The sequence below is a fragment of the Anomaloglossus baeobatrachus genome, chromosome 2, assembly GCF_048569485.1.
Source record: "Anomaloglossus baeobatrachus isolate aAnoBae1 chromosome 2, aAnoBae1.hap1, whole genome shotgun sequence".
Lineage (NCBI taxonomy): Eukaryota > Metazoa > Chordata > Amphibia > Anura > Aromobatidae > Anomaloglossus > Anomaloglossus baeobatrachus.
The window spans coordinates 514,438,001-514,455,501 of NC_134354.1; the positions used below are offsets into that span (position 1 = coordinate 514,438,001).

The 17,501-nt window shown below is 43.6% G+C and overlaps 1 protein-coding gene across 1 annotated transcript in view; it reads left to right on the top strand.

The window, feature by feature from the left end:
• The window catches only part of LOC142290334 (zona pellucida-like domain-containing protein 1), a 249,459-nt gene that overhangs the window by 76,515 nt on the left and 155,443 nt on the right, over nt 1–17,501 (top strand). Inside the window, exon 5 of the mRNA XM_075334296.1 lies at nt 1,900–1,997. Coding sequence (XP_075190411.1) covers nt 1,900–1,997 — 98 coding nt within the window. The remainder of the gene's footprint in view (nt 1–1,899; nt 1,998–17,501) is intronic.

Below are 17,501 nucleotides of genomic sequence, written 5' to 3' on the forward strand. Positions count from 1 at the left end.
GCCTGATTAGAGTGGAAGAGTTTATCCACAACCACTGTTTTATTCACTGTCTATAGGAGTGTTAGTTGCACATGCTCTCAACTGCTACATTCCCACAGGTGCTTTTCAGTCTCCTGTTAGAGAGTGGGGCCTCGGCTTAAATCCCAGCAACCGTACATTTATTATCAATCATGCATGGATGGACAAATGCAATTTAAAGGGAATATGTCAGTAGGGTGAACCCTCCTACACCATCTCTATGGGCATGTAGGACATAGATAGTTGAATAAAATGGTAGCTTGGTATCTGCAATCAGATCTCTTATTCCAGAGAAATCCATGTTTTTCTTATATGTAAATAAGCTGTTCTAGGCTATGGGCCGGACCCTGATCTCCCAGAGAATCTGCCTCCAGGGCTTATTTTAAATAAAAGAAGGCATTGTCCGTGTTAGATGCGATGGTTGCTCTCTGCTCTCCTGACCTCACTGCAGAGCTATGTGAGATTATAACTGACACATCTGCAGGTTCCTCTCAGGTTCTGCTTCCATCACTCAGGCAGAACAGTGCTGCAATACTGTTGCAATACAGCAGAGCTGTGACAGCTGCAGCTGCTAACATTTTTGTAAAAAGACAAAGTTCAGTTCTACTGTTCTGTGTTGGTTAAGTCTCACACTGCTAACTCCACCTATTAATGAAAGTAAGCTCTGAAGGCAGATTATCAGGGAATTCTGTGTCCAGCCCATAGCCTAGAACAGCTCATTTACATATAGGAACAAATGTAGATTTTTCTGAAATAAGGCATCAGATTTCGGATCTCAAGGTGTAATTTTATTCAGTTTCCTATGACTTACATGCCCAAACAGCTTAGGAAGATTGATCTTACAGACAGACTCCCTTTAAGACCCGCAACACACATCCGTTTTTTTTTGTACGTGTGCGGTACGTATTTGCACGTACCAGAGACACGGAGACAAGAAGACCCATGTTATTCAATGGTAGATGGCACACGTATGTAAAATCACATGGAACATGTGTCCGTGTGGTAAGTACGTGTGTGCGTTTTTCTACACGGACGTCATGTCCGTTTTTGGCCGGCAGCACGCAGGCACGGACCCGCTTTAGTCTATGGGTCCGTGCCTGCACGGACCGCACACGGAGTATGTCCGTGTTCAGCACGTATCGTCCGTGTCTGTTTTTCATCACAAAATCTGCAACACTTGTTTCCAATCTATCAGGTCAATTGAAAGCAAACAACAACACCAGGATCTCATGATGAATGATTAAAATCGTTAATTGGGTAAGAATGCGGGCCTTTAAAAACGGACAGCACACGGACAGCACACGTACGTATTTTATGTCAATACGGACATTCCACACGCACACACGGCTCGCATACGCCATCACACGGATGCCATACGTACCGGAGAAACGCCCCTAAAAAACGGAACACGGACCCGAAAAACGGACCGTAAGACACGTACTTTTTTTTGCGAAAGTGTGTTTTAGGCCTAAAGGATGACTTCTTTAAGTATCATCATTTCAACCATTTGACAGATTGGGTAAGAATAGGAAGTCAGTTCATCAATGAGGCACTGCCCCTTGAAGGGTTTTTGTATGAATTATACTATATTATGTGATATTCAGTAAAACAGACAAGGAAAGAAAGAGAACACAAGCCAAGATTCAAGGAAACATGATGCTATATGACATGAGCGATGTGGGTATTTATTTCAGAAATAATAAGCTGACACCAAGGAAAGCAAAGGAACTACATGTCAGCGCACACTTTCAATCTAACCTTATACCAGCATTCATTTTATTTAGAAGCATTGCTCGTGATTTGTACCATGCATTACTTCACAGAGCCAACTATGCCATTGTTCTGATGATTATTTCATGTCAATGCTGTTTACAATTGCAGGATTCAACCTACAGCCAGCAATTGCTAATTCCTAGCACTGGATTGCCATTGAAAACAAAAATATATGCGGCAGTGAGAGCAACCAACCTTGACGGACGGTACTTTGATGCAGCTTTTTATTGTTCTTGCTTGTTTTTTGTCCTTTGTCCTTGCAGATGAGTGATTCACAAAACACCACGTGTAGATGAGGAATGTGCCTAGATGTTAGTTCTTGTAAATAAAGCAAGGATAATCCTTAGATCCATTCTACATCCAAAGATACCTGAACATGTACATTTTATCGCAGTCTAACTTGTCACACTATTCTATTGCAAATGTAAATTTATAAATGTAGGAAAAAAAATCAAACATCAGTTGTATGTATTGCCTCCCCCCCTTCACCAAAATTCATCCAAATATCAAAGAGGGTTCACAGAATAGAAGGAAAACTATATTTTAATGCTAAGGAAAGTTGATAGGGCTCCATTAGTTCCATCTTAGGCCCCTTTCACACATCAGTTTTTTTCTATCAGTCACAATCCGTTTTGTGACTGATGCGATGGATCCGTCGGATTTAGTGGTAAAATTGATGCGACGGATCCCTATAAAAAACTGATCCATCGTACTACTTTTTTCATGCCAAAGGTTATTATTTGCTAGGAAAACCTATGTCAGAGAGAGAGAGCCTTGTGGGCAGCACGGTGGCTCAGTGGTTAGCACTGCAGTCTTGCAGTGCTGGGGTCCTGGGCTCAAGTCCCACCAAGAACACCATCTGCAAAGAGTTTGTATGTATTCCCCATGTTTGCGTGGGTGTCCTCCCACACTCCAAAGACATACAGATAGGGAATTTAGATTGTGAGCCCCAATGGGGACAGTGTTCCTAATGTATGTAAAGCACTGCAGAATATGTTAGCGCTATATAAAAATAAAGATTTATTTTTTTTTTTTTTTCTGACCAGCAGGAAATTTACACATCTGCACATGCTCAGTTAAAATAATCGGATCCATCGCCGGAATTCGTCATTTGACGGTTTACAATGGATCATGTGCCCATAGGCTTCCATTCTAACAAACATCGGACGGTGATGTTTTTTTGACGCAAACAAAAACATTACTGTGGACGTCATCTACGTCTGATGGACAAACATTTTTTGACGGATCCATCAAGTGATGAATGAAACGTAAGGCCATCCGTCGCTAGTACATGTCAATAACAAAAAACAGATCCAGCGCTGCATCCGTTTTTTTCAAAATGTAACGTATTGTGACTGATGGCAAAAAAAATGTGTGAAAGGGGCCTTAAGGCTGCTTTACATGGAGCGACATTGTGGTGAAAGCAACCACCCCCTTCGGTTGTGCATCACGGGCAAATCGCTGCTCGTGGCACACAACATCGCTAGGATCCGTCACACGTACTTACGTGCCTAGTGACGTCGCTGTGGCCGGCGAACCGCCTCCTTTCTAAGGGGGCAGTTTGTGCGGCGTCACAGCGATGCCACACGGCAGCCGTCCAATAGAAGCGGAGTGGCGGAGAGCAGCCGGAAGAAAGTGACGCCCACCTCATTGCCTTAGGACGCAGGTAAGGTGTTGTTCGTCATTTCTGGGGTGTCACACGTAACGATGTGTGTTGCCTCAGGAACGACGAACAACCTGCATCCTGCAAGAGCAACAATATTTGGGGTTAGAATGACGTGTCAACGATCAACGATAAGGTGAGTATTTTTGATCGCTAGCGGTCATTCGTACGTTTCACACGCACCAACGTCGCTAACGAGGCCGGATGTGCGTCACGAATTCTGTGACTCCAACGACATCTCGTTAGCGATGTCGTTGCGTGTAAACCCCCTTTACTATCACCAGTTTGCTGATGAAAGTGTCATAGCTTTGTCCAGTGTCCATGATGGTGTAATAAACACTTCTTTAATTAAAACAGATAATCGAATTTTTCCTGCACTAAAATATATAGAAAACTTTATAGATTTCGACCAAAACTAGTATAAAAGTTACAAGTAAAATATAAAATATTGGAAGAGATTGATCATAATTAGGGATGATTAAATACCTCAAATATTCGGTATCGCCCATATTCGCCGAATAGATCGCCGCTATTCGACTATTTGTGCATATTCAATGCGCAATGTAAGTCTATGGGAAGCCCGAATAGTTGCTATTTGGAACTATTCAGGCTTCCCATAGACTTACATTGGGCATCGAATCTTCGCATAGCGAAGACCTATTCGTCGGATATTCGCGAATCCGAATATTGCCGAATATTTGTGATATTCGATCATCCCTAATTATAATCTTACCATATTTGCCAGTCAGGTAGACCACACATTTAATCTCAAGTTGCTAACTACACGATAGTTCAAAAAATGTACAGCAACCTTTCAAAATGTATCATTCAGATCAGATGTTCTCATTTGTTTATTATAATAAATAATCTCTTATTATTCTCAATTTAGAGGATCAGGAACTACCACCACAAATTTTATTATTTATTAATTTTTGCTTTATATAAGAAAAATGAATAAAAAAATAGAAATATAATTCCACAACCTTACCATCGTTGTCCCCATTGGGGTCAAACAATCTAAGTTCCCTCTCAGGATGTCTTTAAAGTGTGAGAGAAAAGTGGAATAGCCAGAAAAAATCAACACAAATACTGGGAGAACATACAAACTCCTTGCAGATGTTGTCCTTGGTGGGATTTTAACCCAGGGCCTCAGTGCTGCAAGACTGCAGTGCTAACCACTGAGCTACCTGACCCACTGTGCTACTCATAATAATCAAAGAATGATGAGAACAATTATTTTATTTGCACTTCCATCCATTGTGGATAAGAAAATATTGTATATTCAATGATCATATGCAAAACTGTTTCAAAGGAAGATTGTCCTAGCTCCCCAGGTTATCAAACATAGGTTTATTCAATTTAGAAAATGAAGGCTTGGGGTAATCTTGTTATAATGTTCAAATATATGAAGGGACAGTACAGAGACCTTCCTAATGATCTATTTACACCTAGGCCTGCGAAGGGGACAAGGGGGCATCCTCTACATCTATAGGAAAGAAGGTTTAATCATAGTCTTCCAAACATGAAGGATGGATATCAAAGAAAAGGGGCCATGTGCACCAAAAGGATAAATATCCACATATATAAGGAAGAACTCCAAGATTAAATATGAATCCTACAGAGTAAATGGAATCATATATTCACATAAGGAAAAACATAACAAGTTAACAAATATTATTTTATTTTATAACAAACAAAATATAGCAATTAAATCTTAAAAAATCTGGGTGAGCGGTTAAGACTAGAGATGAGCGAACCGGTCCCGGTTCGGCTCGAGGTCGGTTCGCCGAACGGAGGTCCCGTTCGAGTTCGGCTCGTCGAACGTTCGACGAACCGAACTCGAACTGCATAGCAAACAATGGCAGGCAATCACAAACACAGAAAAACACCTAGAAAACACCCTCAAAGGTGTCCAAAAGGTGAAAAACAACTCACAACACAAACACATGAGAAAGTGACAAGAACAAACTCTCATGTGAAAACAAAACAGCGTTACGAGGAAAAAGAGGATGAGACACAGATATAGGCATGGCATGCCCTTCTAAAATCATGTAAAACACCGCAAGGTTACTCCAAGCGGAGTCTCCCTTTTTTTCCAAAAATTGTGCCCCACACACACCCACCCATTCAGTGGCAGCACTTGTGCCCTAGTTCTACACTTCACAGCTAGATTTGCATCAAGCACATTCAAAAATACGCTATTCTTAACCGTCCCCAGGATGACACCGGGGTAGGTAGCAAAGTCTTTCCTGATCCCAGCTCTGTTCATCTTGGCTTCTTTTAAAAACAATGTAAGCAAGGGTTACTCCAAGCGAAGTCTCCCTTTTTTCCAAAAATTGTGCCCCACACACACCCACCCATTCAGTGGCAGCACTTGTGCCCTAGTTGTACACTTCACAGCTAGATTTGCATCAAGCACATTCAAAAATACGCTATTCTTAACCGTCCCCAGGATGACACCGGGGTAGGTAGCAAAGTCTTTGCTGAACCATGACTTGTTCATCTTGGCTTCTTTGAAAAACAATGTAAGCAAGGCTTACTCCAAGCGGAGTCTCCCTTTTTTCAAAAAATTGGGCCACACAGACACCCACCCCATCAGTGGCAGCACTTGTGCCCTAGTTGCAAACAGGATGTTTTGATTTGCATCAAGCACATTCAAAAATACGCTATTCTTAACCGTCCCCAGGATGACACCGGGGTAGGTAGCAAAGTCTTTCCTGATCCCAGCTCTGTTCATCTTGGCTTCTTTTAAAAACACAGCAAGCAAGGGTTACTCGAAGCGGAGTCTCCCTTTTTTCAAAAAATTGTGCCCCACACACACCCACCCATTCAGTGGCAGCACTTGTGCCCTAGTTGTACACTTCACAGCTAGATTTGCATCAAGCACATTCAAAAATACGCTATTCTTAACCGTCCCCAGGATGACACCGGGGTAGGTAGCAAAGTCTTTCCTGATCCCAGCTCTGTTCATCTTGGCTTCTTTTAAAAACACAGCAAGCAAGGGTTACTCCAAGCGGAGTCTCCCTTTTTTCCAAAAATTGTGCCCCACACACACCCACCCATTCAGTGGCAGCACTTGTGCCCTAGTTGTACACTTCACAGCTAGATTTGCATCAGGCACATTCAAAAATACGCTATTCTTAACCGTCCCCAGGATGACACCGGGGTAGGTAGCAAAGTCTTTCCTGATCCCAGCTCTGTTCATCTTGGCTTCTTTTAAAAACACAGCAAGCAAGGGTTACTCCAAGCGGAGTCTCCCTTTTTTCCAAAAATTGTGCCCCACACACACCCACCCATTCAGTGGCAGCACTTGTGCCCTAGTTGTACACTTCACAGCTAGATTTGCATCAAGCACATTCAAAAATACGCTATTCTTAACCGTCCCCAGGATGACACCGGGGTAGGTAGCAAAGTCTTTCCTGATCCCAGCTCTGTTCATCTTGGCTTCTTTTAAAAACACAGCAAGCAAAGGTTACTCCAAGCGGAGTCTCCCTTTTTTCAAAAAATTGGGCCACACAGACACCCACCCCATCAGTGGCAGCACTTGGGCCCTAGTTGCAAACAGGATGTTTTGATTTGCATCAAGCACATTCAAAAATACGCCATAATTAACCGTCCCCAGCATGACACCGGGGTAGGTAGATAAAGTCTTTGCTGAACCATGACTTGTTCATCTTGGCTTCTTTTAAAAACAATGTAAGCAAGGGTTACTCCAAGCGAAGTCTCCCTTTTTTCCAAAAATTGTGCCCCACACACACCCACCCATTCAGTGGCAGCACTTGTGCCCTAGTTGTACACTTCACAGCTAGATTTGCATCAAGCACATTCAAAAATACGCTATTCTTAACCGTCCCCAGGATGACACCGGGGTAGGTAGCAAAGTCTTTGCTGAACCATGACTTGTTCATCTTGGCTTCTTTGAAAAACAATGTAAGCAAGGGTTACTCCAAGCGGAGTCTCCCTTTTTTCAAAAAATTGGGCCACACAGACACCCACCCCATCAGTGGCAGCACTTGTGCCCTAGTTGCAAACAGGATGTTTTGATTTGCATCAAGCACATTCAAAAATACGCTATTCTTAACCGTCCCCAGGATGACACCGGGGTAGGTAGCAAAGTCTTTCCTGATCCCAGCTCTGTTCATCTTGGCTTCTTTTAAAAACACAGCAAGCAAGGGTTACTCCAAGCGAAGTCTCCCTTTTTTCCAAAAATTGTGTCCCACACACACCCACCCATTCAGTGGCAGCACTTGTGCCCTAGTTGTACACTTCACAGCTAGATTTGCATCAAGCACATTCAAAAATACGCTATTCTTAACCGTCCCCAGGATGACACCGGGGTAGGTAGCAAAGTCTTTGCTGAACCATGACTTGTTCATCTTGGCTTCTTTGAAAAACAATGTAAGCAAGGCTTACTCCAAGCGGAGTCTCCCTTTTTTCAAAAAATTGGGCCACACAGACACCCACCCCATCAGTGGCAGCACTTGTGCCCTAGTTGCAAACAGGATGTTTTGATTTGCATCAAGCACATTCAAAAATACGCTATTCTTAACCGTCCCCAGGATGACACCGGGGTAGGTAGCAAAGTCTTTCCTGATCCCAGCTCTGTTCATCTTGGCTTCTTTTAAAAACACAGCAAGCAAGGGTTACTCGAAGCGGAGTCTCCCTTTTTTCAAAAAATTGTGCCCCACACACACCCACCCATTCAGTGGCAGCACTTGTGCCCTAGTTGTACACTTCACAGCTAGATTTGCATCAAGCACATTCAAAAATACGCTATTCTTAACCGTCCCCAGGATGACACCGGGGTAGGTAGCAAAGTCTTTCCTGATCCCAGCTCTGTTCATCTTGGCTTCTTTTAAAAACACAGCAAGCAAGGGTTACTCCAAGCGGAGTCTCCCTTTTTTCCAAAAATTGTGCCCCACACACACCCACCCATTCAGTGGCAGCACTTGTGCCCTAGTTGTACACTTCACAGCTAGATTTGCATCAGGCACATTCAAAAATACGCTATTCTTAACCGTCCCCAGGATGACACCGGGGTAGGTAGCAAAGTCTTTCCTGATCCCAGCTCTGTTCATCTTGGCTTCTTTTAAAAACACAGCAAGCAAGGGTTACTCCAAGCGGAGTCTCCCTTTTTTCCAAAAATTGTGCCCCACACACACCCACCCATTCAGTGGCAGCACTTGTGCCCTAGTTGTACACTTCACAGCTAGATTTGCATCAAGCACATTCAAAAATACGCTATTCTTAACCGTCCCCAGGATGACACCGGGGTAGGTAGCAAAGTCTTTCCTGATCCCAGCTCTGTTCATCTTGGCTTCTTTTAAAAACACAGCAAGCAAAGGTTACTCCAAGCGGAGTCTCCCTTTTTTCAAAAAATTGGGCCACACAGACACCCACCCCATCAGTGGCAGCACTTGGGCCCTAGTTGCAAACAGGATGTTTTGATTTGCATCAAGCACATTCAAAAATACGCCATAATTAACCGTCCCCAGCATGACACCGGGGTAGGTAGATAAAGTCTTTGCTGAACCATGACTTGTTCATCTTGGCTTCTTTTAAAAACAATGTAAGCAATAGAGTTGAGCGCGGTTCGTGGTTCGTGGTTCTCCAGTTCGCGGCTCGAGTGATTTTTGGGCTGTTCGAGATCGAACTAGAACTCGAGCTTTTTGCTAAAAGCTCGATAGTTCTAGATACGTTCGAGAACGGTTCTAGCAGCAAAAAGCAGGGCTTTTTACAGCTACAGTGAGCAGGAGCCATCGCTGGCAGCCTGCCACAAGCTGGTAACCAAGATAAACATCGGGTATCCAAGCAAAGCGCTTTGGTTAGTAACCCGATGTTCATCTTAGTTACGTGCAGGAAGCCCACACTTTCCCGCTCAGCTCGCTCCACCCCCTCCTGCCCGCGGCATGTACACATACATACACATACACAAACACACACACACACACACATCCACCCCCCCCCCCCCCCCCGCCCGCCCGCCCGCCCGCTCGCTCGCTCGCTCGCTCGGCTTACCTGCGGTGATGAAGTCCCGCCATCCCGACCTCAGCGCTGTCACTGTCCTCCATGGCCGCCGCTTGTCACATCACCTCTCGCTTCCGACCCGAGACTGACACTGGCGGTGACGTCACGGACCTCTCGCGATACTTGATGTGAAGGCGCCGGTCATTGACCTCAGTGACAGGGGCTGTCAGTGTGCTGGAGATCAGCGCAGGTAATGTACCTCACTGACAGCAGCACTTCTCATGCCCTGCAGTGACCTGGGCTGACCCATTGATGTTAGCTCAGGTCACTGCATTGCTCTCCCAGCCAATGGGGAACATCCTGCTCTTCATTGACTGGGACAGTGTGGATCGTCATGGCAACCCCTTGGATTACACCAGACCTGGATTTCTTTTTCAATCTAATAAATTGGTTAAAGAGGGAATGTTTTGGGGAGTGTTTTTTCAAATAAAAATGTGTTTGTCGTGTATTTTTTTTTATTACTGACTGGGTTGGTGATGTCGGGTATCTGATAGACGCCTGACCTCACCAACCCCAGGGCTTGATGCCAGGTGACATTACACATCTGGTATTAACCCCAAATATTACCCCGTTTGCCACCGCACCAGGGCGCGGGATGAGCTGGGGCGAAGCACCAGGATTGGCGCATCTAATGGATGCGCCACTTCTGGGGCGGCTGCGGCCTGCTATTTTTAGGCTGGGGAGATTCCAATAACCATGGACCTCCCTAGTCTGAGAATATCAGGCCCCAGCTGTCTGCTTTACCTTGGCTGGTGATCCAATTTTGGGGGACCCCTACGTGGTTTTTTTTTTTAATTATTTATTTAATTTAAAATAACAGCGTGGGGTGCCCTCAGTTTTGGATTACCAGCCAAGGTGAGGTTGCCAGCTGTGGTCTGCAGGCTGCAGCCGTCTGCTTTACCCTAGCTGGCTACAAAACTAGGGGGAACCCTATGTCATTTTTTTTTTCATTTTTTTGGCTAAATACAAAGCTAAGCACCCCTTAGTGCCACATGAAAGGTACCAAAGGGTGTTCCACTTTTTCTCCATTTTTTTCTCCACTTTCTCTCCACTTTTTCTCCACTTTTTCTCCATTTTTTTCTCCACTTATTCTCCACTTTTTCTCCTCTTATGCTCCACTTTTTCTCCACTTTTTCTCCACTTTTTCTCCTCTTAATCTCCACTTTTTCTCCACTTTTTCTCCACTTTTTCTCCACTTTTTCTCCACTTTTTTCTCCACTTTTTCTCCACTTTTTCTCCTCTTATGCTCCACTTTTTCTCCACTTTTTCTCCACTTTTTCTCCACTTTTTCTCCTCTTATGCTCCACTTTTTCTCCACTTTTTCTCCACTTTTTCTCCTCTTATGCTCCACTTTTTCTCCACTTTTTCTCCACTTTTTTCTCCACTTTTTCTCCTCTTATGCTCCACTTTTTCTCCACTTTTTCTCCACTTTTTCTCCTCTTATGCTCCACTTTTTCTCCACTTTTTCTCCACTTTTTCTCCATTTTTTTCTCCACTTATTCTCCACTTTTTCTCCTCTTATTCTCCACTTTTTCTCCACTTTTTCTCCACTTTTTCTCCTCTTATTCTCCACTTTTTCTCCACTTTTTCTCCACTTTATCTCCATTTTTTTCTCCACTTTCTCCACTTTTTCTCCACTTTTTTCTCCACTTTTTCTCCTCTTATGCTCCACTTTTTCTCCTCTTAATCTCCACTTTTTCTCCACTTTTTCTCCACTTTTTTCTCCACTTTTTCTCCTCTTATGCTCCACTTTTTCTCCACTTTTTCTCCACTTTTTCTCCACTTTTTCTCCTCTTAATCTCCACTTTTTCTCCTCTTATGCTCCACTTTTTCTCCACTTTTTCTCCACTTTTTCTCCTCTTATGCTCCACTTTTTCTCCACTTTTTCTCCTCTTAATCTCCACTTTTTCTCCTCTTATGCTCCACTTTTTCTCCACTTTTTCTCCACTTTTTCTCCTCTTATGCTCCACTTTTTCTCCACTTTTTCTCCTCTTATGCTCCACTTTTTCTCCACTTTTTCTCCACTTTTTTCTCCACTTTTTCTCCTCTTATGCTCCACTTTTTCTCCACTTTTTCTCCACTTTTTCTCCTCTTATGCTCCACTTTTTCTCCACTTTTTCTCCACTTTTTCTCCATTTTTTTCTCCACTTATTCTCCACTTTTTCTCCACTTTTTCTCCACTTTTTCTCCACTTTTTCTCCTCTTAATCTCCACTTTTTCTCCTCTTATGCTCCACTTTTTCTCCACTTTTTCTCCACTTTTTCTCCTCTTATGCTCCACTTTTTCTCCACTTTTTCTCCTCTTAATCTCCACTTTTTCTCCTCTTATGCTCCACTTTTTCTCCACTTTTTCTCCACTTTTTCTCCTCTTATGCTCCACTTTTTCTCCACTTTTTCTCCTCTTATGCTCCACTTTTTCTCCACTTTTTCTCCACTTTTTTCTCCACTTTTTCTCCTCTTATGCTCCACTTTTTCTCCACTTTTTCTCCACTTTTTCTCCTCTTATGCTCCACTTTTTCTCCACTTTTTCTCCACTTTTTCTCCATTTTTTTCTCCACTTATTCTCCACTTTTTCTCCTCTTATTCTCCACTTTTTCTCCACTTTTTCTCCACTTTTTCTCCTCTTATTCTCCACTTTTTCTCCACTTTTTCTCCACTTTATCTCCATTTTTTTCTCCACTTTCTCCACTTTTTCTCCACTTTTTTCTCCACTTTTTCTCCTCTTATGCTCCACTTTTTCTCCACTTTTTCTCCACTTTTTTCTCCACTTTTTCTCCTCTTATGCTCCACTTTTTCTCCACTTTTTCTCCACTTTTTCTCCACTTTTTCTCCTCTTAATCTCCACTTTTTCTCCTCTTATGCTCCACTTTTTCTCCACTTTTTCTCCACTTTTTCTCCTCTTATGCTCCACTTTTTCTCCACTTTTTCTCCTCTTAATCTCCACTTTTTCTCCTCTTATGCTCCACTTTTTCTCCACTTTTTCTCCACTTTTTCTCCTCTTATGCTCCACTTTTTCTCCACTTTTTCTCCTCTTATGCTCCACTTTTTCTCCACTTTTTCTCCACTTTTTTCTCCACTTTTTCTCCTCTTATGCTCCACTTTTTCTCCACTTTTTCTCCACTTTTTCTCCTCTTATGCTCCACTTTTTCTCCACTTTTTCTCCACTTTTTCTCCATTTTTTTCTCCACTTATTCTCCACTTTTTCTCCTCTTATTCTCCACTTTTTCTCCACTTTTTCTCCACTTTTTCTCCTCTTATTCTCCACTTTTTCTCCACTTTTTCTCCACTTTATCTCCATTTTTTTCTCCACTTTCTCCACTTTTTCTCCACTTTTTTCTCCACTTTTTCTCCTCTTATGCTCCACTTTTTCTCCTCTTAATCTCCACTTTTTCTCCACTTTTTCTCCACTTTTTCTCCACTTTTTTCTCCACTTTTTCTCCTCTTATGCTCCACTTTTTCTCCACTTTTTCTCCACTTTTTCTCCACTTTTTCTCCTCTTAATCTCCACTTTTTCTCCTCTTATGCTCCACTTTTTCTCCACTTTTTCTCCACTTTTTCTCCTCTTATGCTCCACTTTTTCTCCACTTTTTCTCCTCTTAATCTCCACTTTTTCTCCTCTTATGCTCCACTTTTTCTCCACTTTTTCTCCACTTTTTCTCCTCTTATGCTCCACTTTTTCTCCACTTTTTCTCCACTTTTTCTCCTCTTATGCTCCACTTTTTCTCCACTTTTTCTCCACTTTTTTCTCCACTTTTTCTCCTCTTATGCTCCACTTTTTCTCCACTTTTTCTCCACTTATGCTCCACTTTTTCTCCACTTTTTCTCCACTTTTTTCTCCACTTTTTCTCCTCTTAATCTCCACTTTTTCTCCACTTTTTCTCCACTTTTTCTCCTCTTATGTTCCACTTATTCTCCACTTTTTCTCCACTTTTTCTCTACTTTTTCTATGGTCGGTCTACCCATTAGCTCTGCCATGCATAGTGTAGCTCTACACCTACTGCACATGTTACTTTATGATTGACATCTCTTTCGTACCAGAGCTGTCTAAGTCTACTCTGACCCCATATTTGTCATTACTATATTGTCCTTGTACTGTATTATGACATTTGTATCATGTGTTTCATTTCTTGCTGTGTTGCAATTTTTTTGCTGCATCCCAATTGTACCTCTACATTGTTCGAGTTTATGTTATTGTTCTCTCACTCTTATGTGATACTGATTATTGTCATTTTTCATGATTACATGCAGATAAGTCCAATCTGACGAAGGCTCAGGCCGAAACGTCATTTGTAACTTGTTTTGGACAAAAACATATATGCTTATGAAAAAAAAATTTTCTTAATACGGACCAATAAAGAGTGATTTTGCATTACTATCCGTTGTGACTTACTGACTTAGTCTGGGAGATATAGAGTGCCGAGGTTACTCACTAATTTTATCTATTATTACCTCTGAGCACCTATATACCAGTGAGCAGAGCTTCCTCTACAGTAGTTCTCCTGATTAGGCATGCCCTTACCTCATGAGCAGGGCATTGCAGCTTTGGTAGCAACCATTACGACATGGACTCTGCTGCTGTGGACCCGGGGAGAGTGAGTGCAGATTCATTGCACCCACACTCCTCACATGAAGGGTCCGCACTCCTAGAAAATGGGGGATACGTTCCCTGAGTGTCTCCCCCCCCATATTCTAGACGGTCCAGAGTCGTCGTGGGACCCCTTTATTTTTTTTCTTACAATAAATTGGTGAAAGAGGAAATGTTTTGGGGACTGTTTTTTCAAATAAATTTCTTTTGTCGATTTTTTGTTTTTGTTAGTACTGACAGTTTATGATGTTGGGTATCTAATAGACGCCATGACATCACAAACTGCTGGGCTTGATCTCAGGTGACTTTACAGCTAGTATCAACCCGATTTATTACCCCGTTTGCCACTGCACCAGGGCACGGGATGAGCTGGGGTGAAGCGCCAGGATTGGCGCATCTAGTGGATGCGCCACGTCTGGGGTGCCTGCGGCCTGCTATTTTTAGGCTGTGAAGGCCCAATAACTATGGACCTTCCCACCCTGAGAATACCAGACCACAGCTGTCCGCTTTACCTTGGCTGGTGATCCAATTTGGGGGGTCCCCTACTTTTATTGTGTAATTATTAATATTTATAAAATAATTATAAAAAAGAGCCTGAGGGGACCTCCACATTGGATCCCCAACCACGGTAAAGCTGCCAGCTGTGGTTTTCAGGCTACAGCCGTCTGCTTTACCCTAGCTGGCTATCAAAAATGGGGGGACCCAACGTAATTTTTTTTTTTTAACTATTTTTTAAATAGAAAAAATTAATGGGCTTCCCTGTATTTTGATTGCCAACCAAGGTAACGGCAGGCAGATGGGGGTGGCAACCCATAGCTGTCTGCTTTATCTGCGCTGAGAATCAAAAATACCGCGGAGCGCTACGTCATTTTTTTAAAGATTTATTTTTACAGCACTGTGATGTCCAGCAATCAAAATACAGGGAAGCCCATTTTATTTTTAGTTATTTAAATAAATAATTAAAAAAAATATATGTTAGCTCCCACTGCATTTTTTGTATTGCTAGCTAAGGGTAATCCAAGCAGCTACTGGCTGCTAACCCCCACTGCTTGGTGTTACCTTCACTGGCAATGGAAAATCCAGGGAAGCATTTTTTTTTTTTTTTGCCAAAAAGCTACAAAAAAAGGACGTGAGCTTCGCCATATTTTTGTATGCTAGCCAGGTATAGCAGGCAGGTGCTGGAAGAGTTGGATACAGCGCCAGAAGATGGCGCTTCTATGAAAATGCCATTTTCTGAGGCGGCTGCAGACTGCAAATCGCAGCAGTGGGGCCCAGAAAGCTCAGGCCAACCTGTGCTGCGGATTCCAATCCCCAGCTGCCTAGTTGTACCTGGCTGGACACAAAAATGGGGCAAAGCCTACGTCATTTGTTTTCTAATTATTTCATGAAATTCATGAAATAATAAAAAAAGGGCTTCCCTTTATTTTTGGTTCCCAGCCGGGTACAAATAGGCAACTGGGGGTTGGGGGCAGCCGTACCTGCCTGCTGTACCTGGCTAGCATACAAAAATATGGCGAAGCCACATAATTTTTTCAGGGGGCAAAAAACTTCTGCATACAGTCCTGGATGGAGTATGCTGAGCCTTGTAGTTCTGCAGCTGCTGTCTGTCTGTATGGAGAAGAGCAGACAGCAGCTGCAGAACTACAAGGCTCAGCATACTCCATCCAGGACTGCATGCAGAAGTTTTTTGCCCACCAAAAAAATGACGTGGGCTTCGCCATATTTTTGTATGCTAGCCAGGTACAGCTGGCAGCCACGGGCTGCCTCCAACCCCCAGTTGCCTATTTGTACCCGGCTGGGAACCAAAAATATAGGGAAGCCCGTTTTTTTTAATTATTTCACTTATTTCATGAAATAATTAAAAAACAAATGACGTGGGCTTCGCCCTATTTTTGTGTCCAGCCGGGTACAACTAGGCAGCTGGGGATTGGAATCCGCAGCACAGGTTAGCCCGAGGTTTGTGGGCGCCTCTGCTGCGGATTTCAGTCCGCAGCCGTCCCAGAAAATGGCGCTCTCATAGAAGCGCCATCATCTGGCGCTGTATCCAACTCTTCCAACAGCCCTGGAGCCGGGTGGCTTGTTGGGTAATCATGAGTTAATACTGGCTTTGTTTTACCAGCCAGTATTAAGCCAGAGATTCTTAATGTCAGGCACGTTTGACCCGGCCATTAAGAATCTCCAATAAAGGGTTAAAAAAAGACACCACACAGAGAAAAAATACTTTAATAGAAATAAATACACAGACACATTAGAGACTCCATCTTTATTACCCCTGTCAGCCCTCCACGATCCTGCTCTTCTGTCTTCTTTCTTTCTAGTGTAGTAGTAGTGACGATTGTAGTGAGGGGCATCACTTGGGGCTGGGGAACCTCCATCCTAACTACAATGCTCACTACAATCGGGAAGCAGCGTGCAGCCTTCACTCCGTGAGTGATCACTGCTGGCTGCTAGCGGTAACAGCGGTAACGCTGACAGACGCGTTACCATAGCAACGGTGCTCCCGGAGCCGCGGTTAGCGGTGACGTCACCGCTAACTGCGTTGCTATGGCAACGGTGATCTCCGTTAATGACCGGCTGTGTCAGCCGGTCCCTAACGGAACGGGGAGTCGACCGTGTGCTAGAGCATGTCGCCGGTACACGGCGATACACATATGTGCACCGTGTACCGGAGAGATGCACTCGCAGGTCCTACATGACGTGTCATAGTCATGTGACCAGTCTGTAGCCAATGAGATAATAGCCACGTGACTGGTCACATGGCTATTTTGACGTCACGATAGGTCCTGCTTCTCTGCTGGCAGTGCAGGTCACCGGGAGGATTCAGCGATCATCGGATGGAATAGCGGCAGGAGACAGAGTGCAGAAGGGATCGCGAGGACCGGTAAGTGTTATGGCAATGTTTATTAACTGTTTGTGTACATTTATAATGCATTTTTATGTGTTTGTGATTGCCTCCCATTATAGCCTATTGGTTCTAGTTCGGTTCGTCGAACGTTCGACGAGCCGAACTCGAGCCAGACCCCCCGTTCGGCGAACCGCCTCGAGCCGAACCGGGACCGGTTCGCTCATCTCTAGTAAGCAAGGGTTACTCCAAGCGAAGTCTCCCTTTTTTCCAAAAATTGTGCCCCACACACACCCACCCATTCAGTGGCAGCACTTGTGCCCTAGTTGTACACTTCACAGCTAGATTTGCATCAAGCACATTCAAAAATACGCTATTCTTAACCGTCCCCAGGATGACACCGGGGTAGGTAGCAAAGTCTTTGCTGAACCATGACTTGTTCATCTTGGCTTCTTTGAAAAACAATGTAAGCAAGGGTTACTCCAAGCGGAGTCTCCCTTTTTTCAAAAAATTGGGCCACACAGACACCCACCCCATCAGTGGCAGCACTTGTGCCCTAGTTGCAAACAGGATGTTTTGATTTGCATCAAGCAC